Source organism: Portunus trituberculatus, chromosome 38 (assembly GCF_017591435.1).
Source record: "Portunus trituberculatus isolate SZX2019 chromosome 38, ASM1759143v1, whole genome shotgun sequence".
In the NCBI taxonomy this organism is placed as follows: Eukaryota; Metazoa; Arthropoda; class Malacostraca; order Decapoda; family Portunidae; genus Portunus; species Portunus trituberculatus.
In genome coordinates this window covers 25,455,427-25,479,042 of record NC_059292.1, presented here as the reverse complement: position 1 = coordinate 25,479,042, position 23,616 = coordinate 25,455,427, and the positions used below count along the sequence as shown (strand labels likewise).

At 40.5% G+C, this 23,616-nt stretch overlaps 1 protein-coding gene across 7 annotated transcripts in view; it reads right to left on the bottom strand.

Moving 5' to 3' along the window:
• The window catches only part of LOC123515143 (protein O-mannosyl-transferase TMTC4-like), a 68,647-nt gene that overhangs the window by 106 nt on the left and 44,925 nt on the right, over positions 1 to 23,616 (bottom strand). For 6 of the 7 annotated variants that reach the window (XM_045273611.1, XM_045273607.1, XM_045273612.1 and 3 more), the window contains 3 exons: positions 20,620 to 20,781; positions 14,056 to 14,249; positions 1 to 5,684 (listed from right to left, as the gene is read on the bottom strand). The exon at positions 1 to 5,684 is cut by the window's left edge and continues 106 nt beyond it. In XM_045273611.1, the coding sequence (XP_045129546.1) occupies positions 5,405 to 5,684; positions 14,056 to 14,249; positions 20,620 to 20,781 (636 nt within the window). In that variant the 3' untranslated portion in view covers positions 1 to 5,404. The remainder of the gene's footprint in view (positions 5,685 to 14,055; positions 14,250 to 20,619; positions 20,782 to 23,616) is intronic. The other variant, XR_006677788.1, reaches the window with a different exon arrangement.

The window sequence follows — 23,616 nt, the reverse complement described above, 5'->3', positions numbered from 1 at the left end:
CTAAATAAATTACATATACTCCTCTATGAGCACACCTCTCATTTGCAAGTTATAAATGTTATCTAAAACATAAAACAACGGTAAATCATATCTAACATATGGCATTTTATGAAGAGGTTTTTAGCATGTGGCTGTTTTATGGATAAATCCATCTTTTCTTGAAACTTAAAACAAAGGTGCCACTATAAAGTAACCAGTCAGGATCTGGTCACTGACCTTTCTGTCTATTGCACATTGCCATGAGATAAATCAATACTACTTCATTCTCTGAGCCAACCAAAGTACTGACCAAAGAGTAAAATCTCCCTAGAAAAAAATTTATAGGTGCATTCGGCCAACCAGCCACAGTGATAATTATCTCCAATCTTTAAAATAGAAAAGAATTTTTTCAATTAAGAAACTTTCTTTGACACAATAAAGTAACAAAAGCAAGTTACCAGTAATCCCATATTTCTTTGACATAAATGTACAGCTGGAGGGAAAGCTGCTATAGTGATTCTTCTTAAGTACGTACACACAAGTGAGGGGTGTGACAATGCCAAGTACACTCACCAGTATGTCCTTCACTCCCCAGCTCAACCAGATTTCATGAACACTTCAACATTACATGCTATTGGGTGCATGACCTCTACTTTTTTTCTGGCAAGTTACATAATTTCTTTACATACTCAAGAGCAGACCAGCCACCTCCTGTAGCTACAGTTGCAAGCAAGAGGAAGATCAGACTGCAAGCTAACATAAGATGCTCTGGCCCAAGCCAAGCCAACTGCTTCCAATCTTCAGAGCAAGTATACCTGATGAATGGACAAGCATACAAGTGTTAAAGACTATTTTGTACAATTTACGCATAACATTACACAATAACATATTCCACATTGGCTCCTCACCCAACTCAGTGTGTCCACAGGAGAGAAAACTGAACATGTCATTCTTAGAAAAAGCACATAAACATATAGTAATTTTTTATGCAGGTCTAAATCAGTTTGAATTCAAGATAAAAAGAAGCCCTACTAAGCACACGAGCAGTGTTACATATACAATATGCTAGTTACACATCATCTGTCTGCTTCACATTCAAACTCTAAACACACTTATGCTATGATTGCCTCATATCCCCATAAATACTACTCTTCATCTATAAACACATTAAGGTGCATAACTTTAATAAGTGCAGTCAAGCAGGATGATCCACTGCTACCCTTTTAAGCCTTTAAGAGTGCACAAACCTCCCCTATACAGTGGCACAGGGTTATGAGGTGGAACAGTTCACAAGCACATGGTATTTTCCCAATGCATGTCATCAAACAGTAATTGCAACACATTCTTCTCACAAAAAAAAAATATATATATATATAAACATTCATTAAGCACAATTTTAAAATGTACACAAGTACTACACATAAATGTAGCCTGCATATGCTTGTGTATGAGGAGGGAAACAGAACAAGAGATGAAAAATACCCACATGGAAACTAAGACTAGAGCAATATTATGTACCTGATGGTGATTCTGCATGGATATGTTCCAAGCATAATCATAATGACTAACAAAAGAAGCATCATAGTTTGCCTGTGTTCTGATGCATCACTACCACCACCAATTAATGCTTCACCACAACAACACATTCTACACTGACTTTTCACTGAAAACAAGAATTAACCATTTAAAATGCAATTCCTCTTTTCTTTGCTGACATCATAAACACCCCTCTGACTTATAGTGTTGAGTGCATCTCTTTGGTGTACTCAACTTGCTCCTGAAACTCTATGGAGGCTACTGCTAGTTTGATGGGGTGACAAGCACACCCACACTCAGCACCATACCAGCCAGAAGGTTGGTACAGAGACCCTTAAGTCAAAGCATACCGATCTTAGGCCACATCAAAAAGTCAAACTTAACATCAAAATTCCTGCCACATCAATAACACTAAAAACATAAAGGATCAAACAAAATAAGTAGTGACACAATAACCCATTGCTAGCAAATAAAAGTGTCCTTTTGAAAATGTTATATGCAACAATTGCCTCCTAGAAAATATTTAAATTAAAATTTGAAAAAAAATTGTAATCATTATTCATTTCAGTAGCAAAAGGATCACCAGAATACATACCACAATCATATTAATGAGGGCATGTCTGTATATATGTATGAAATGCAATCTTCACAATACAACAACACTTAGTTTACTGATGCTGAGAATGTTACGTGGCATGATGATAACACAAAGGTACCAATTACTCAACACACTTTGGACTGGAGTTTAAGTAGAGCAGGATCATTGCTGTCTACAACAATCAAAATATAATTAACTGCACTTTAATGTGAATTCCAACAATGATCTTTTAATTATATCATTAATTATTTCTAATGGTTTTTGTCTCTTCTTTTTTTTTTTTTTTTTTTTTTTTTTTTTTTTTTTTTTTTTTTTTTTTGCCATATTCAGCTGTGGTTGTGGTAGACTATTGGCAGTGGTATCAGCACCCATGTGGAGAGAGAGGTAACAACAATACCAGCTACCCCTCCACCACCTCACCTACCCACACCTACAATACTTGGTACTCACTTACCTAAGAATTGGCACCCACTCTCACATAAATAGGTGTTAGTTTAACCTAAAAGTTGGCACCTACCTACATAACATTTAACAAACTAATGGCGGGTATATACTGTATAGGTAATCAATCATTTTAAAACACCAAACTTAAAATTAAACTGTCAGTATTAAAAGAAAAGAAAAAAAACTGCTTGAAACTGAATATTCTACTACAACAGAATCTCATCAGTCATGTGTCCAGCAAGTTTTGAGCCAACAAGATACACTGCTTCTCCCTTCACCATCACCACTCTCTAGTGAGGGTGATACACAAAGAACAAGCTTCCTGCCCCATGAGAATTCTTTAAGTGAGAGTAAAAAATGAGGATTCAGTTGTCTTGGTTTTAAGTACAATGAGTGAGGAATTAATTATGCAATTCAAAAAATATAAATGCATATCCATTATATCCAATTTGGATATAATATGCCATTTTTTCATGAATTATCTGCATAAATTTTGCTTACCACAGCTTCATCTATCACATTACATGCTGTGGGGACTTAGCATGAAGTTTATCTGAGAACTTACAGTGATACGACACACAAGATTTACAGATCATACTCCTTCCTGTAATGTGACAACCAAGCAAAACAGATTTCTGATCATTTTTCTCTGTGGAGAATGAGAGCATAGGAAGTTATATAAAGTTATATAAAGCACCAACTTTCATATAGTTCCTCTAAAAAACAAGTCAACACCTCTATCCAAGCAATTCAATATGCTTACTCTCAATTCACAAACATAGAAAATAAATCTTTCATCTTTTCAGACAGCTAACAGCAAACACCTTGTCAATTCACACCTTGCCTCTCTTCTAAACCCACACTGCTCATCATATACACTTATCTTCTTTAATCCTCTTAATCACAATTACCATACACTTTACCTACAATACTTGACAGACTTTTATCCATACCATTACTACAATCATACCTATTTTTGTGATCCTCATACATGGAAACAATATACACTCAATGCACATACATATGCCCAATCAATTTGCCTCATACTGCTCATGACACATTTAGCAGTCTTACCAACCACAAACAATCATATATATTTTACAAGCACTCTACTGCATACCAATAAAGTTCTAAGCCTTACCTGTTTCCTCACTCCTTCCCTTGTGAACTCTCATTACACAACAATTCCTCACTCACTTCCCACTATGGCATTCTTAGGCTCTCTATCTTCCTCTACATTCAAAACTCTCTCAAAATACTCAGCCCACCTTTTCCATACAGTAAACATCCCAAGTAACACCCTATCTTTGCTTCCTCTGTCTTTCTCTTCAATCTCTTTTACATCATTTTAATTTTTTTTCACATTTTCTTGTTCATTATAGACCCATTTCTCACTCCCGCACATTTAGGTCATTTACATTGCTTTCACTTGATTTGTTTTCATCTTCCATACAAAAGCCTCATCATTCCTATACAGCAACACTCAATATGCCAATCTCTTTTCACTTATAGCTAAACTCATTTCCTTACACAACTATTCATTACACTTTGTCTTCCGCCTTTAATTTATAATTTCAAAATTCCACAATGTTTTTAATTCATGGAAATAATCTGCTACATTATCAATCATAGGAAGAACATTTTTCTTCAAAGTTCTATGCTCTTATATATAGTACTATGTTTTACATGTTACTTCTTACAAAAGCTTCACACCAAAAATTTGTTCCCTTGATATCCTCAATAAAAACCAGTAACAGAATTATCACTAAATAGACACTCAAATGAGAATCATAGCAGTGAGCCACAGCACAAATATAGCTGTGCTTTGGTGCATTAACAACTGAAAACAATAACAAAAAAGTAACACTAGAATATGGCCACTCATTCTCACTGGTGACTTGGCACACAGGTACTACATTATATTGTATCTTGCTACAAGGTCTCCCTTGGGCAGGACAGAGATGCATCACCACCATTAAGAGCACTGTTCTATATGCCCTTCCTTTCCCCACACCATAAAGCAACTTGGACCATGAGCTGCTTTTGCTTTGCAATTACAGTGGAAGCTGTGATATCTCACTTCACCAGTAATAACCATGGAAACTGGTAGCCTGGTAAATTTTTCATTTTCCAAAAGGGGGAAAAAAGATAAACTAATACAGAATACAAAGCTGCCAATGCATTAATAATTGTTAGAAAAATCAAGAGTATATCACATGCAGAAAAAAAAAAATCTTTATACCAATCACAAAACTCTCCTGTGCAATTCTTTATTCTCTTAAGAATACTAATAAAGTACCTAACAGAAGGAAGCCAAAATTTTCTCTTTATTCGTTGGTAATTGCTACAAGCTTGGGTGTCTTTATGTCTGCTTCTGTATTATTTTAATGTTAAGCTGAACACCACTGTCCTTACTCAAACTGTCCACTCCTAACCACATGACATGCTACAAAGATGCTCAGCAAGAGTGAAAGCCTCCAGCCTTTCATTCTTCCTCAATTACTAAAATATCTCCAGAAAACCATTCAACAAAATAAATACTGAGGTGTGACTGATATTCATGTAAAAAGAAATGTGTAGCTCAGTATTATAAGATTAAGAAGAAATATATATCAGAGAAAATTCATTTCTGCTAAAAAAAATCCTTACTTAACAGAAAAAACAAAGCAAATGATCAAAAACAAAAGAAATGTGTGGACATTTTTTCAGATTTGTTTCAATTTAAACAAGAAAAAAACCCACTTAAAGCATTGTAGAGATAAATAAGAAATTAAGAAACAGAAGAGGGAGAGAAAGAACAGTCCCTCACCACTTCCCTTCTGCAGCTGCCACCACTGCTGCGTCCTGCTATCTGGTTATCTTACCAGTAGCTTTGAGCAGCATACTCAGGTTGTCCTGGGCACTTCGCAAGGTAGGGTTGAGGCGCAGGGCATGCACATAGGACTGCTGCGCTTGCTCATACTTGCGCCAGCGATGGTAAAGCACTCCTAAATTAGCCCAATAGTTGGCATTACTAGGATCCAGGGTGGTCGCTAGCAGAAAGTGTGACTCTGACTCCTGGTAGCGATTCAGCTTGCCAAGAGTGTTGGCCAGATTGAAGTGCAGTGCTGGTTCATTTGGTAGATGTCTGGAAAGTTAAGGAAGGTGTTTAAGTACACCATGTGTGCTGGAAGTGTACATAAAATGAAGTTTGTACAATAATAAGCTTACTCTAATTTTGCACCGGATTGTTAATATTGGTAGCCAAGATATGACAACATGCATGTGCATACTCTCTCTCTCTCTCTCTCTCTCTCTCTCTCTCTCTCTCTCTCTCTCTCTCTCTCTCTCTCTCTCTCTCACACACACACACACACACACACACACACACACACACACACACACACACACACACACACACAAACATACACCATTCTGTAATCTTTACTTATCATTAGGGTGTGTACGTGTGATTGGTGAATCATTCTTCCTCTATACACCTAAAAACCACACAGATCTGTATCCTCAATTCTATACCACACATACCTAGAGCTTCTATATCAGATCCTTTCATACTCGTAGAAAGAGTATCCCAAACACATATTAAAAGCATCAGTTATACCAATATACAGGCAACCCCCGTTTAACGAAGGTTCAAACAACAAAATTTCGCTACAACGAAGGTTTCATTTTACTACCATTTGCTCGTTTAACGAACACCAAACTCGCTTTAACGAAGTTTTATCCAGGTAATTTTTTCCAAGTTTGAAAGCCCTGCCGTATCATGCAAGCCAACAAGCTTTTGAATACACCAGGAGCCACAAATACTAAGGCCTGCCTCAGGAGAAATCCTGGGACACCTGCAGAATCAAGATCAAGATCAAGCCTCTCGTGGACAGAGCGATCAAGTAAGCACGAAGAGGTAAACACAGGTTCCGGTCTTTTGCTTGACCTGAGGGTGCTGCTTCCTGTACGAAGATGGTTTTGAGTGCCTGCTGAACCTGTGAGGAGAGTGTGGCCAGCAGACAGAAGGCTGTGGCATGCGAGAGATGCATGGTCTGGTTCCATGCCACCTGTGCAGGGATGAAGGACGCCAACATAAAGGCCCTTCAGTTCGACCTGCTGGTGTTCCTGTGCAGGCGTTGCCTCAATAGGAGCATTGAGGAATGGAGGAATGAAGACAATGATAAGGAAACGAAAAGCGTGCAACAGCAGAGTACCCAGACGGAAAACCCGAAAAAGGAAACAGAAGTTCAGACGGAGAAGAATGAAGACCAGCAGGAAGTAGTGGTCGTTGGAAGAGTAGAAAACCGACCCAGGAAGAGGATGATGTTCAAGAAAGCTCCAGTCCATATCATCGGTGACAGTATGGTGAGGAAGACCCCAGACTTCCTAAGGAGGGAGGTGGAGTGCACCAGCATGGGAGGTGCTAAGATACAGGATGTGAAGAAGAAAGTTCAAGAAGTTAAAGAAATGGAACAAAGAAGCCTGCTGGTGATTCAAGGAGGAGGAAATAACTTAGAGGCAACTGGGGCTGAAGAAACAGTAAAAGAAGTGGTAGAGGCAGTCAGGGCAGCTGAAGACAAGATGAGTGTGGCTGTGGTGGGGGTCCTGCGGCGCCCGCGTGAAGGGGCACTGTATGAAAAGACAAGAAGAGAGATGAACCGGATGCTCTGCAAGGAACTCCTGAAGCTTAAAATGGAATGGCTTGCAGAGAAGAAGGGGAATGTAAGCTTCCTGGATTTCGACGGGATCCTGGATCAAGACAGGCTCTTCAGCAGAGACGGCATCCACCTCAACCAGGATGGAAACCAAAAGATGGGACGGCGACTGGCTGAGTGGATGAGGGCAAGGCAGGTGTGCTGCGTGGAGACGGCTTAACGAGGAGGACCAATGGATGACGGCAGACAAAGAATAGAACAAACTAACCAGGCAAGTGAATGTGTGAAGTTTGGCTGTATGAATGTGAGAGGATGGGGTGTGGGGAAGTTTGAGGATGTATGCAGGGAACTTGAGGAGTGGAAGTTCGACATAGTTGGGCTTACCGAGACTCACCTGAGAGATGACGTGCGAATGGAGGGATGTGAGTATGTCATGATAGGGAAGGGCCATAGAACACAGGAGACACTGGGAGGAGGCGTAGCCTTACTCTACAAGAAAGGAAGAGGACTGAAAGTAGAGGAAATAGATGTGGGGAGGTGTGAAAGTAGTGAAGATGTGATGGCAGTGAGAGTAGAATGTAAGAATAAAGTTGGCAGAACAGAGAAGATGGTGGTGGTGGTAGTTTATATGACTGTTATGGGATAAAGAGCTGATAGGAAGAATAGGAGGAAGTTTGATGTACTTAGAAGAGTGGTGAGAGAGCATAGGGTGGAAAGAGTGCTTGTTATGGGTGACATGAATGCACATATAGGTTTATTGGGTGAACGAATGAACAGGAATGGTGAAATGCTTGAAGAGTTTGTGGATGAAATGGAGTTTGAGAATCTGAGTGTTACCTTGGCTGAGGGGCGAGTGACTTGAAATGCAAGGGAGCGTGAATCAGCGATTGACTACATGCTGGTGAATGGAAGAATGCATGAGATTGTGTCACACATGTGGATAGATGAGGATGGTATGGTGGATATTGTGTCTGACCATAATATGCTGGTCATGGAGTGCTGGATGCAGAGTGAGAATGAAGTGAAAGTGGCAGGCAAGGAAAGGAGGTGGAGACTGAGAGATGTAGGGTGGGAGAACTTTCAGGTAACTCTGAGTGAGAGAAGGTGGGATGATGATGTAAGGGTACATGATGTGGAGCACCTGAATGAGAGACTGGTTGAGAATGTGCAGAGGGAGTGCTGCTGAGAATCAGATAGGGTATGTGAGAGTAGGTAGGAGAAAGAGAGTATGCAAACCATAGTGGAACAGTGAAATCAGAGAGGCCACGAAGGAGCGAGAGAATGAGTAGACAGTGTAGATGGATGAGAAAAAAGAGACATGAAAGTGATGAGGCAGAGAATGAGTACCTGAATGCATGGGAAGAATATGTAAAACAACAGAGACTCACAAGGCGAATGATAATGAAAGCTAAAGTGAAGTATGAAAGGAGTGTGATTGAATCTTTAAGAAAGAAAGGCATGGAAGGTGGCCGTGAATGGTACAAGTTCATGAGAGGTGAGAATATGTCAGAGAATGTTGGTGTGGAGAGTCTGAAAGTGAATGGGGAAGTTATAACAGAGAAGAATGAGATCAGGGAGGCAATTAGACAGTTCTGGGAAGAGGTGGATGGTGTAGGTGAAGTGTTTGGTGTGAGAGAAGGATGTGTGACTCTGGAGATGAAGAATGCAGATGAACTGAATGAGAGAATCAGCAAGGAGGAGGTAGAGATGTGTGAAAAGGCAGAAGAATGGGAAGGCAGCAGGTTTAGACGGGATACCATATGAGATGTATAAAAATGGTGGGGAGGTTGTTATTGACAGGATGACTGAGGTGTTTAACCAGGTGTGGGAGGAAGAGAGGGTGCCAAGAATGTGGAATGAATGCAGGGTGACTCTGTTGCATAAGGGAGGACACAAGAGTAAGAATGAACTGAAGAACTATAGGCCGATTGCATTATTAAACACAGTAGGTAAAGTATTTAGTGGAGTGCTGAATGAGATTGTGTAAATGGATTGAGCGAGCTGGAGTGTTAGGTGAGGAACAGAATGGTTTCCGTGTGGACAGGAGGGCTGAGGATAACTTGTTTGTGGTAAATGAAATGATTGAGAAAAAAGAAAGGAGGAGGCAAATTGTATTTAGGTTTTTGGATATAGAAAAGCTTATGATAGGGTGGATAGAGAAATGTTAGTCAGAGTCTTAGGAAAGATTGGGTTGAGTGAAAAAATAATCAACATAGTGCATAGCATGTATGTTGACACCAAAGCTAAATACAGACTAGGAGATATAGAGACAGACTGGGTGAAGAGTGAGAGAGGAGTTAGGCAAGGATGTATTCTGTCACCAACCCTTTTCAGTTTGTATACAGAGGAGTTAGCAGCCAGATTGAGAAGAATGAATGCAGGAGTAAGAGTGGGAAATGAGAAGATAGGTGTGCTCCTTTATGCAGATGATGTGGTGGTCATGAGTGAGTCAGCAGTTGAGTTGCAGAGAATGCTAGATGTTGTGGATGGATATGGGAGAGACTTTGGAGTTAGGTTTAGTAGTGAGAAAAGTAAGGTGATGATAGTGAATAGGTCTGAGGATGAAAGCAATGCAGTATGGAAAATTGGAGAGAATGAGATGAATCAGGCACGAGAATGAAAAGTTAGGTTTAGTGAATTAGTGGGTAGGACAATTGGGGAGTGCAGCAAGAATGAGAGCAAGCACATATGATGTGGAAGAGTGTGGCGGTGCCCAGCATAATGTATGGTATGGATGTGATTGCATGGAATGAAAGTGAAATTGACAAGCTAGAAGTGGGACAAACTAGAATAGGTAGAATGGCACTGAATGCTCCAAGGTACACAGCAGTAGAAGCTTTGAGAGGGGATATGGGATGGAGCACCTTTAGGGAAAGACTAGTTAAAGCCACACTTAGATACAAGGTCAGGCTGGAAAGAATGGATGAGGAAAGAATAGTGAGGAAGGTGTACCTGTGGAATGAAAGTGGGAGTCAGTGGAGGAAGAGGTGCATGAGAATGACAGAGAGGAGTGGTTTACAAGTGGTATGGGGGATGAGAATGGCTGGGAGGAATCAAAGTGAGCGTGAATGGATCGTGACAAGAGGAGGCAGGGTAGGAACTGAATGGGATGCAAAGAAATGGAAGAGTGAGATAGACAGAGAGGTGAAGTGGGTGGGACTGAATATATGGAAGAATGAGATGGAACGAAAGAGTACCCTGGAATGGTACAAGAAAAAGGAAGCCCCAATGTATGAAAGGTGGTATGATGGCAGCCTGGGTGGTGACCTCTTCCGAGCTAGGGCACAGTGTATGGATGTGAATGCAAGGAACTACAGGTGGTCTGAGTCCCGCAGCAAGGTGTGCCAGATGTGTGACATGGGGGAGGACGAGACGGTGGAGCATGTCATGCTGGAGTGTGAGAAGTATGAGAGAGACAGGCATGAGATGATGCAAGTGATCTTGAGTGAATTAGGGCATAATAGGAATGAAAGAATGGAGAAGACAGGAAGGGAATGGATGGTGTTGCTGCTGGGACTGTGTAGAGAGACGAGTGAAAGGATGATGGAGGCTGTGAAGGAGTATCTGGAAAGAATGTGGCGAGCGAGGTGTAGCGATCATTAACGAAGAGAAATGCTATTTTTTTTCTTTCTTTTTTTTCTGTTTTGTCTTTTTTGTCCTCTACAGGAGCAGCCGATCCAAAGGCCTGGCTCTGGAGTGATCCCGAGCCACCTGTAGCATCAAGATCAAGATCATCGAGATCATGATCAAGATCAAGTTCAGATTCCTGAGGGACAGATTCCTGAGGGGTGAGGGGATGCCTGACAGTGAGAATGTGGAGAGCCTGAAGGTGAATGGGGCAGTGGTGACTGATAAGGAAGAAATGAGAAGGGCAATAAAAGAGTTTTGGGAAAAGATTGGAGGTGTAGGTGAGGTCTTTGATGTGGGTGAAGGGTGTGTGACACTGGAGAGAAAGGATGCAGAGGAGTTGAATGAAAGGATCAGCAGGGAGGAGGTGGAGAAATGTGTGAAGAAGCAGAAGAATGGGAAGGCAGCAGAGCCGGATGAGATACCTTATGAATTGTATAAAATGGAGGAGAGGTTGTGATTGATAGGATGACTGAGTTGTTTAACCAGGTGTGGGAGGAGGAGAGAGTGCCGAGAATGTGGAATGAATGCAGGGTGACTTTGCTGCATAAGGGAGGATACAAGAGTAAGAATGAGTTGAAAACTACATGCCGATTGCGTTAGTTAATACGGTAGGAAAAGTATTCAGTGCGGTCTTGAATGAGAGATTGTGTAAATGGATTGAGAGAGGTGGAGTGTTAGGTGAAGAGCAGAATGGGTTCCGTGTGGACAGGAGAGCTGAAGACAATATGTTTGTGGTGAATGAATTGATTGAGAGAAAGAAGAAAGATGGTAGCAAATTATACTTAGGTTTTCTAGACATAGAGAAAGCATATGATAGGGTGAACAGAGAAATGCTAGGTAGAGTGCTAGAAAAGATTGGGCTAAGTGCAAAGATAGTTAACATAGTGCGAAGTATGTATATGTGGATACAAGAGCTAAGTATAAACTAGGAGATGTAGAGACAGACTGGGTGAAGAGTGAAAGAGGAGTTAGGCAGGGTTGCATATTATCACCAACCCTCTTTAGTTTATATACAGAGGAACTGGCTGCTAGACTGAGGAGAATGAATGTGGGTGTAAATGTGGGTAATGATAAGATATGTGTGCTCTTGTATGCAGATGTTGTTGTTATGAGTGAGTCGGCAGAAGAGCTTCAGAGTTTGTTTGATGTTGTAGATGGGTATGGAAGAGACTATGGAATGAGGTTTAGCAGTGAAAAGAGCAAGGTAATGGTTGTGAATGGGTCAGAGGATGATAGGAACTCAGTGTGGAGACTAGGTGAGAATGAGCTGCAACAGACAGATGAATACAAATACCTGGGGATGTGGATGAGTCCAGTTGACTGCGTGAAGACAAAGAATGAGAAGATAAGCATGATGAGTCAGTGGGTAGGTCGGCTAGGAAGTGCAGCAAGGATGAGAGAGAGTAAATATGACGTGCTGCAAGAAGTTTGGAAGAGCGTGGCTGTTCCAAGCATCATGTATGGTATGGATGTGATTGCATGGAATGAGAGTGAACTAGAAAAGCTAGAAATAGGGCAGAATAGAGTTGCAAGAATGGCACTTAATGCACCTAGATATGTAGCAGTAGAGGCTCTTAGGGGAGACATGGGTTGGAGCACTTTTAAAGAAAGGTATATAAAAGCAACCCTATGGTATAAGGCTAGGTTAGAGTGAATGAATGATGCTAGAATAGTGAGAAAAGTGTTTCTGTGGAATGTCAGGAGTAGCAAGTGGGGGAAAAAGTGTGTCAGGATGGTGGTGAAGAGTGGTCTAATAGCTAGTTGGGCTTTTCAGCAGGTAGAAGAAAGGCACTTAGAGAATGACTGGAGTATGATTGTTAGAAATGGAGAGGGTAGAGAATGGGGTATAAGGAAGTCCAGGAGTGAGATAGACAGAGTAGTGAAAGGTGTGGGACTGTGTGACTGGAGGAATAGGATTGAGCAAAAGAGTACCTTGGTATGGTATAGAGAGAGAAAGAGGCCCCAATGTATGAAAAGTGGTATGATGGAAGCCTGGGTGGGGATCTTCTCTTCTGAGCTAGGGCACAGTGCATGGATGTAAATGCAAGGAATTATAGATGGTCTGAGTCACGCAGCAAAGTGTGCCAGATGTGTGACGTGGGAGAGGATGAGACGGTAGAGCATGTGGTGCTGGAGTGTGTGAAGTATGCCAGAGACAGGTATGAGATGATGCAAGTGGTGCTGAGAGAGCTGGGGCATAACAGAGTGGAAATGAGAGGAAGGGAATGGATGGTGGTGCTGCTGGGACTCTGTGGGGAGACGAATGAAAGGATGATTGAGGCTGTGAAAGAGTTCCTGGAGAGAATGTGGCGTGCTAGATGCAGGAACTAGTGGTGTGAAAGATGGTGATTGCCCTCTTTGTTGTTTGTGTTTTTTTGTATTTTCCCAACAGGCACTGCCGATACAAAGGCCTGACGCAGAAGAAATTCTTGCGTCACCTGTGGCATCAAGATCAAGATCAAGACAACATGCACCACTCACTCCCATAACAGCGTCAGCAGCAGCTCGTCTTCACTCGCTCAACTTACCACCAAAACGCCCTGCAATGTGGCCTAGCGTTCCTAAGAAGACCAGGAAGTCTCTTACTCTTGAAGTGAAGCTGGATATTATTCACAGACACGAGAGGCGAGAAAACTAAAGCATTGCTGGCCACCATCTTGACTCCATATACTGTCTCTACTATTTTCAAGTCAGTAGACTATTAAGAAGGCTGGTGAGATTGTATCTTCCTTGCAAGCTAAAAGAACCACCTGAACTCGTGACTCTACAATGGATAAAATGGAAAGCCTTGTGGAAATGTGGTACATAAGTTTTGTATGCAGTACAATGATGCGCACTTTGTTTACATTCCACAGGTTGCTGGTTAGTGTCTTTCCCGTTTCACTCTCCCTCCCTTCATAAATTTAAGATCATCAACATTATAAAGTTACATACATACATACATTAGTGTACATTATAATGACTTAAATTAAATTTAACTGCCTAAATGTTAATATTCATAATTTTTACTTCATTAAACCTTTCACTGTACTATGATGCACTCTCGCTTTGCTTACTCTCAATGGAAATTCAAGTCAGGGGTTAAACTTGTTATAATCAGTTCGCTTAACAAAGTTTCGCTTAACAAAGTATTTTTAGGAACGTAACCCCTTCGTTAAGCGGGGTTGCCTGTATTCACAATCTACATTACACACCTTCAAAACCTGCAAAACCAGCAATAAAACTCACTTCAGTGCTTGGTCTGCAATGTCAATAGCTGGCTGGTAGAGTCCTTGGGAATCAAGAAGGATGAGCATGTTAGTCCAGGCCACTGCTAGGGAAGGCTTGAGGGTGGTGGCATTCGTCCAGGTTGCCAGTGCTGCCTGGTGGTCCCCTTTCTCCAGGTACAGGTTCCCCAGATTGTACAAACAGTCAGGGTATACCTGAGTGGTGAAGAAAAATCCAATTTGAGAAGACATCTAAATATTCTATGGAACAGATTATCTTTCAATTACAAGCAAAAAAGAATATTCATCCATACAAGATTCTGAATTAGTGCTAGTTTTCTTCATGCCAACATTCTTTATGCAATGAAATGTTTAGTAATATGGACTTGTTCTTCTATTTGGACAACAAAGTAATTTTTTTCAAGATTATCATGGCAATATAAAAAAGTGAAGATATAAAAGGAAGAAAAGGAAAGAAACACTACAGGAAGAGAAATACAAATTCCTTCCCCTGCGTCCACAATACAATTTCTATTTTTCTCTTTCTTTCAGTCTAAAATCTTCTACTGTTTTGGTCATTTTGGTGCTTAGTGCTCAAGCTAAGCCTGTAACCTCCTTCCCTGTGACTTTTGTCTCTAATAATTTATGTGTCAATCTTCCACTTACAACACACCACCTATAGGTATACCACCCTTCACTAAAGGCCAGGGTGGTGTCAGGTACCAGGACACACCTGTTTACAGTGCTCACTGAGTGGTTGATGAGTGGAATGGAATCAGTGGTCATGTAGTCTCCTACTCCTCCTCCTCCTCCTTCTCCTTCTCCTTCTCCTTCTCCTTCTCCTCCTCCTCCTCCTCCTCCTCCTCCTCCTTGTCGCTATTCATTTCCGAATAATTTGCGCTTTTTCTTTTATCTCCCGTGCCTCTGATCGTGGTTTAAATTGCCCGTTAGTTTAAATTACTCTCACCCTCCATACATGACACAGATAGCCCGGAGTGAACGGTCACTACTTTTATTCTCGATCTGTGAAGGGCTGTGGATAGTCAAGAGCCCTGACAGTAGGTGACCATCATCGGGATTTAAGGTACCAGGGGTCACCGCTGCAGGGGGTAACCATACAGTGTGCGGCGCCCTTTGAAGGGAAGTGCACTTTTACAGTGGTTGTAATGGAGCTGGGGCCTGATTGACTGCTGCCTCTCTTGAAAGCGCCAGGCAAGGCTGCAGCACCACCTTTTTGACTCCACACTGTATTTACATACATACTACACTACACTGCATACACGCACAGATAGCCCAGAGTGAACGGTCACTACTACTACTCTCGACCTGTGACGGGCTGTGTTTGGAGAGGGCCTTGTCAACCATTGATCATCATCGGGAACTAAGTACCAGGGATCAATGTTGCAAGGGGTTATCAGCGTCACGGCGTCCCTACAGGAAAGTATGCTATCTCAGTGGATTGAACGGAGCTGGGGCCTGATTGACTGCTGCCTCCCTAGAAAGCGCCAGGCAAGGCTGCCGCACCACCCATTCGACATACACACTGTGCATCCACGTACACAATGCACACACAACATGACATTTACCAAGCGTCAACACTTTCCCCCACAAACACAAGTAGTCAGACGAGATTACACATTTCCTTTTCACTCTCTACTAAAATTCCATGTGATTTTTTAATATCACATGGTTTAGCCTTTTTTTCCTGCCAGCCTCGGCTGGTGGGAGGGGCGGGTGGGGAGGAGCCTTCTGCTTTGCTGTCCTGTCTCTACCACTGGTAGTTAGTAGATAGTTTTCACAAACAGCCTAGTAAAGACCTAAGGGTCTGTTGCTGTTTGTCTTCCTTTGTATTCCTTTGTATTCCTCCTCCTCCTCCTCCTCCTCCTCCTCCTCCTCCTCCTCCTCCTCCTCCTCCTCCTCCTCCTCCTCCTCCTCCATAGTTATATTCGGAATAAAAAAAGTCATTACATCTCACATTAACCAGATCTACTTAGATAACGATAATTTTGCCACCGAAGAAACTCAGATCGCAAACACACTAAATGATTATTTTGTCACAGTCTTTACAAAGGAAAACATCCACATAATCCTTGAACCACCCCCTATGTTCCACAACATAACCCCATAAGCAGCTACTAGGTAAATTGAAGTCAAATGGTATAAATGGAAAACTTCTCAAATGGCTTGAAGACTTGCTCTCTGAGAGAAAACAGTCCATTGTTTTAAATGATGATTTTTCAAAATGGCAAGAAATTTTAAGCTATGTACCACAGGGATCTGTGCTCAGCCTAGTTCTTTTCTTATTTACGTTAATGATATCAATAAGGGCCTCACCTGTAAAGTATCTAAGTTTGCTGATGATACTTAAAATAATGAATAAAGTAGTCACAACAGAGGATAAAAGACAATTACAATCAGATCTCGACAGCTTAGCCACTTGGTCAGACAAGTGGCTGATGAACTTCAATGTAGATAAATGTAAAGTGTTGCACATTGGTAGTAATAATGATCATACTGATTACTCAATGAACAATTCCGAGCTTCTCAAGGTTAATGAGGAAAAAGACTTAGGCATTATAATTACCTCAGACCTCAAGTCAAGTAAACACTGTTCGGAAGTAGTTAAAACAGCAAACAAATTGGTTGGGTTTATTGGTAGGACTTTTGAATTCAAATCAGAAGGGGTAATTCTCACACTGTTTAATGTGCTCGTCCCACCTCAACTTGAGTATCATATCCAGTTCTGGTCACCCCATTACAGGAAAGATATAGACAACCTGGAGAGAGTCCAAAGAAGAGTTGCCAAGTTGATCCCACGACTGTGGAACAAGTCTTATGAAGAGCGCTTGAGGGAACTCAACTTGTTCAGTTTAGAGAAGCAGTGAATGCGAGGAGACTTAATTGAACTGTTTAATATGTTCCGGGGCTTTGATAACATAAATTTAAATAATTATCTCATCATTGACAGTTCCAGCAGCACTAGAAATAATGGTTACAGGATTATAGGTAAGCATTTAAGATCAAATGAGGCTAAACATTATTTTTTCAATAGAATTGTAAATGTCAGGAACTCTCTCCCAGCACATGTTGTCCATAGCAATACAATAGAAACTTTCAAAAAAAAGGTTGGACATTTACCTCACATTAACCCCTCAAATGACGTACTTTGTGCCTACATTAGATATCTTTTTTTTTTTTTTCTAATTACAGGTAACTCTTGATTTATGTACGTTTAATTTACACATTTTTGTTAATACGCAACTGAAAAAATATCATAATTAATTAAATATGCGCGACCGGTTTGCTTATACACGATTTGGCCTAACCACATTTTCAAACTGAGCACCAGACACAATTTAAAACTGCACGCCAGGAGTGGACAGCGACAGCGAGTGCTTGTGAGGGGTGAAGACATTGGCATCCTGCGTTTATTCTTTTACTAGTGTTTACTTTTATACTGTGGGATTATTTTTGATAAGTAGATTTTTGATAAAGTGGAAAAGCTCAGAGGAAGATGGTGATTGACTATGGTGTGAGTGGTGAAGGCAGTCACGCAGTGAGTGTTGTGTTTACTGTTTGTTTTTTTCTCTTAATTTTTGCTTTCTCTTATTATTTCTTGCTTTTCTCTTTACTAGTTAAACATTTAAGCAGTTTAATTTAAGACTAAGTCATTATAATGTACACAAATCATGTCTGTGAATAATATCCAGCTTCACTTTGAGAGTGAGAGACTTCCTGGTCTTCTTAGCAATGCTTGGAGACAATGCAGGGCGTTTTGGTGGCATGTAGATGTCTGTGAATAATATCCAGAGGTAAGAAACTTCCTGGTCTTCTTAGCTGCTGCTGACACCATCATTGTTTTCAACTAGGGGAGTGTGCGGTGTGTGTTTTGTCCACGAGAGGCACTGGTGTATTCAAAAGCCTGTCGACCTTCGTGATACGGTGGGGCTTTCAAACTTGGAAAAATTACCTGGATAAAATTTTGTTAAAGCGAGTTTGGTGTTCATTAAACAAGCAGATGGTAGTAAAAGGAAACCTTCGTTGTAGTGAAATTTCGTTGTGTGAACCTTCGTTAAGCGGGGTTGCCTGTATCTTGTACAAATTTTCTTGGACCACATCCCACATCCCCCCTATTATCTATTGTTTCTTATGAGAAATACAAGTTTGTTTCACACGAATTTTGACATATGCGATGCCTCTTGGAACGCATCTGTCGTGTAAATCGAGAGTTACCTGTACTGTACTAGATAGTATCACTTCTCTTTCAATCTTTCGTATCACATCTTTAACTTTCTCTCTCCCTATGCCCTCTTGTTTTTCTTCCTCAAACCTTGGTGTCTTTCAGCCTCTATCTCGTAGAATCTGTAGTGGTAGCATAGGCACACAGACAGCCTCGTTAGGTCCAGTTGCTGTCTGTTCCTTTCTTTATATTCCTTTGTATTCCTCCTCCTCCTCCTCCTCCTCCTCCTCCTCCTCCTCCTCCTCCTCCTCCTCCTCCTCCTCCTCCTCCTATTACAAAAAAGACATTGAAAAAATGGAACAGATCAAGCATAGAGTGACTAAAATGATTCCAAGATTGAGAAACAAGCTGTATGAGGAATGACTGGAACCAGTAAATCTATTCACCTTAACAAAGTGCAGGATAAGAGGAGACCTAATTGAAGTTTTCAAAATTTTTAAGGGATATAACAACATTGGTGTAAATATATATTTTTACTATTTATCGTTCCAACAAGACAAGGAATAATGGATTTAAAATTACACACAAACGCTTCAAAACCCAAGAGGTAAAGGATTTTCTTTAATAGAATTGTTAACATTTGGAATAAGCTTCCTTCAGAAACTTTAAACACTACTTCTATTGCATCTTTCAAAAACAATTGATACATATTTAAAGAATAACCAGCAACAAGCTCTCTTCTTGTCCAAATAATTCAACATGATACTAGTATTATAATTATTCTGTGAATCTTTTCTTATAGATAGATATGTAGAGTTTGCAGTAGGATGAATAGTAGAATCTTCTTTCATACTTTCCTGTGAAAATTTCAGGTCAGTTTTCCATACTGCATGGTATTTTTCCAAACTATTTTCCATGCCAGCAAAAGCTGGAGGGAGTGGTAGGTGGGGAGGAGCCTTCTCCTGTACTGTCCTGTCTCTCTTCTCTGTAGCTAGTTAGAAGTAGTTACCTAACAACCTCAAAAGAACCAAGAGGTCTGTTGCTGTTTGGCTTTCCTTTGTATTCCTTTGTATTCCTCCTCCTCCTCCTCCTCCTCACCCATCTGCCTCTCACTGTCTCCCTCCTGTCCTCTCTCTCTCTCTCTCTCTCTCTCTCTCTCTCTCTCTCTCTCCCCCCTTCCTCCAACATGTTAGCTCATGTAGTACTTAAATTTGTAGAGCAACTGGAGTGTAATTTTAGGGCAATGTTATGTTTCATAATTTTACAGTAATTAGTAAACTATCCACATCTTACACAACTAAATCAGGATGATGGATACTTATGTACCATTGTCCTTTTCAGCCGTGTGAATTTTACATGTAACATATCTAATTTGCTGTCTCAATAAATAAATCAAATCAAATCAAATCAAATCAAATCAAATCAAATCAAACCAAATCAAATCTGCCTTGCACTGCTAACCTCTCTCTCTCTCTCTCTCTCTCTCTCTCTCTCTCTCTCTCTCTCTCTCTCTCTCTCTCTCTCTCTCTCTGTTTATATTTCTCTGCTTCCTGGGTATTACTTTTCACATTATTGTGCCCATATTAAAGTTTGACTTTATTTTCACACCATGCAATGAGGTAAAGGTCTCAGCGCTATCTTTTTTTAAGAGGTTTCTCCGATAGGCCTAAATACTCTTCTTTATAGTATGTAATAAACTAAAATGTATCTTCATCAGAAGATGACATTGTGATAAAATGTGTGTGTCAGAGTGTATCCAGTCAAACAGTGAGACGTGAGTTACCCTCACCCTCACGGAGGGTGAGATCCGTGACACAGGTCTCATCCAGTAGCCCTGAAAGTTGCTGCTAGGAAGAAGTTTTAACACATTTATATATATCAAGAAACCAATATATTTCCTACTTTCATGCTATTAGGTTATCTTATATAAGCATAATTCTTACAATACCTACGAGTATCCACCTTACAACTCCAGTGAGCTAATAAAGAACATAAACATTTTAAAGCAACACTGTAAAATATTTATGCCACATTTCTTCAGCCTCATGTAAATACCTTATGATTAATAAGTTTGTTTTTCTTTGATATACCACATTGTGTATATCAAACTTTCATTAATATGAATTTACTTTGTTTTTTATGCTTTTTACAATATCATAAATATTACTCATCACGGGTTTGGGAAACATGGCACCACTGTACAGAGGTGCAGGTGCATCCTTGACCCCACCCTAACCTTTAATTAAGGATGGTATACCTATACAGATGAGTGAATGTTATCGATAGTGTATATACATACCTACTTGAAGAGGAAAGAAAAAAATTAAGAACTCTACTACTTCTCCCCAAACATATAAATCAAATTTACTCTTTTGATTCTTCCTAGACTACAAAAAAGCAACTCACTGATCTGTGGGAGAGAGCGGTGAGGTAGCTGTTCTCTGCAGAGCCGTGGTCTCCTAGTGAGGCCTGGACAATGCCCAGGTTCATCCAAGCAGCTGCAAAGTCTGGCCGAAGTGTGGTAGCTTGCTGCAGCAGATGAAGAGCTTCATCCAGGTGACCCTGGTCCTGTTTGGAGGGAATAGGTTGTCATGTGAAGAACAAAAACAATGCATAAATAATTAAGTCTACTTCTCTATAAACTATGAAAAAATTACCATATTAAAAAACAAGTGACTTTTTTTTTCTGAAAAATCAGCTTGCATCTTGCATGTCCCAGATGAAGGTTTTGGTTACTGGCAGGTCATGGTTTAAGTGCTGCACTGTTCCATCAAATTTACTGTACATATATGCTTCCCAGATTTATCTGTATTTTCTAAAGCACAGATGTACATCAGTGGTGTTTATCACCTATTTAATATTACTACTAACACTGTATCATGTACAATAACAACAATCTGGAACAAACACAGCACATGACCATGCAAACACATTCATGGAACCTTCTCTCTGCTTTTATTCCAACTGACGAGACACGAAGAAAAGTTTGGTTCACGAATAATACAAAAACATAAGTATGTGAAGCTTCCAGCATAGAAATATATATATTCTCAATTAATTAAAGGGCATGGTAACAGTAAGGAATGTGCATTAACTAAAGGGATCTAGATACAGGGGATCCTCGTTATTCGACCATTCGCAGTTCAAATTATCGCCAATTCAAAGTCAGTTAAGGGGACCGTCCGGTGGCCATGGTATCGAAAAAATCTGAAAAATATTGAAAATCCCAAAACACCACCAAAGCATCCCCAAACATATGGCAACATAGTGATGGAGTATTTTGGGGAAATACACTAAAATTCGTGGGATATTTAAACTTTAAAGGGCCCATGTCACACCCACTGCAGCCCGGGGCTTCCCCCCTCCCCAGTCTCTGTACCATTAAAGGTGATAATAAGCACAGAAAAAGCCATGGAAAGTGGTTTCTTTGGTAAAGAAAGGTGGGCATTGGCAATTTAGTATTATGGCGTACACAGGAACACACCCTCTCCCCTTCCATTTCAGTGTCCATGTGACTGCGATGGGAGAAGGGTCTATTGAGTATCTCGCCCGTTATTTCACACCATGCAAGCCACAATCCAGCCTATTTTACGTGCCTTTTTGCCTTACAATATCTAAACAAACGGTGCAAGTGGAAATTACAAGTTGTAACAACCATGCATGGATGGGAGACACCCTCACCTTCGAGCAACTAATAACTACAATCATTGTAGGGGCAGCCAGGTGCCATATGAGTCGGACAGAATATTCTAAACATGCCTAAAAAGCATATATGATGCACATGGTGGTGTATGAGCATGAAATATCCAACCCAAATAAATGTACAGGGTCATAGAGGACGAAAATGACATCTCTGGGTTTTATTGCCTTTTTCTCAGTTTCCACTTTTTATCATTCAAATCGAATCGTCTCCCACTTTTGTCAACGAATTTTCAATTTTGAGGTATCATTTTGAAGCTCAATGAAACTGCTACATTTCCACCTCTTAGAATTTGGATTTTTTTTTTTAAGTGTCGCAATATAATTTCACATTAAAAAAATTGAAAAAAAAAATTTAAATTGATAATAGCCATCAAAATAAATAAAAAAATTCTATGTGGTGAAAAGTTTTGGTATACGACATACTTCATATCCGTACTGGCAAAATTGAAATATGTCCTCTAGTGACAAAGTTTATAGGAAAATTTTTTTTTTAATTGATTTTTTTTTCATGCAGTTATTTATGGGTCAATTCGCTTGTAACTACTAAACTAATATCGTGTAATAAACATCTATCAGCGAAAAAAAGTTACCCACGTACCTCTTTATTTTCGATTTTTCAAAAACCTCACCGGACAGTCACCTTAATTAATACCCAATCCTCAAGGTTCAACCGACTTACTCACCAATTCAACATTCAAATATCGCACGCCACCAACCCAGTCAAATCCGCCGCCAGCCAGGCGGAAGTGTAAACCAACGCTACCCTGTGCGTTACACTAGCACTTTTCCATGAACTTTTTGACAACTTTCTGAAGACTGTCAACTTTTGTCAATACTGGTCATCACACACAAGCTTGCTTCTGCCTTTGTCGCATTTGTTAACTGTAAATAAAGACGGCGGCCCCTTCACCCGCAGCAAGCCGTTGTTATTTTTTCATTGCTTTTTTTGGCCTTTAATGCTCCCTATGAGAAACTCTTCAGACAGCTTTGTCCACTCATAAACAACAGAGCTGCTCATCTTGGCCAGTTGTTCCTTGGAACGTCACAGTCCCAAACAACTGAACTACTTTTCACTGTTAGGCTAGGACAAAAAATTATATATACAGTGGAGACTCAATACTCGAACTTAATTCGGAACGTTCCAAATGGCCGTTCGAGTATTAAAAAATTTTATTCATTCCAGCCATTGCCAAACCCAAGTTTAGAAAAAAAGCAGCGGTTTAATTTTGCAGTCGCCGCTAGCATTGGCCCACAGAAGCAGGGTTAGCCTGTCTTTCATGGGCTTGTGTCCTGGCAAACACTTCTCTTCCTTTGTTATATAGATAATATTTGGCTTTTTTTTTTTTCCAAAACAGGCCAGTTTCATCAAAATCAACTCCTAAAACTTGGGGATGTTGGGATTTTTAGCTCGCGCTAACTCAGGAGGTTTGGCGAGAGATACACAAAATAGCCTGTATTCACATACTGATTACACTTGGAAATTCAGTAAATGAGTGAGAACAAATAGTGTCCTGCCCACAAGCAACTCTTCCTCTTTGCAATGCAAAAAAACAAAAGTCTCTAGATGTTATGGTTACCAAAATATCACAGGTTGAATGAGGTGATATCATCGGTGTACGTGGCCTTGCGTCCGATCGGGTCCAGTGGCATTAGCTAAAGCGATAAAAAACGGGCCCCTAGTATCCTCTCTCTCTCTCTCTC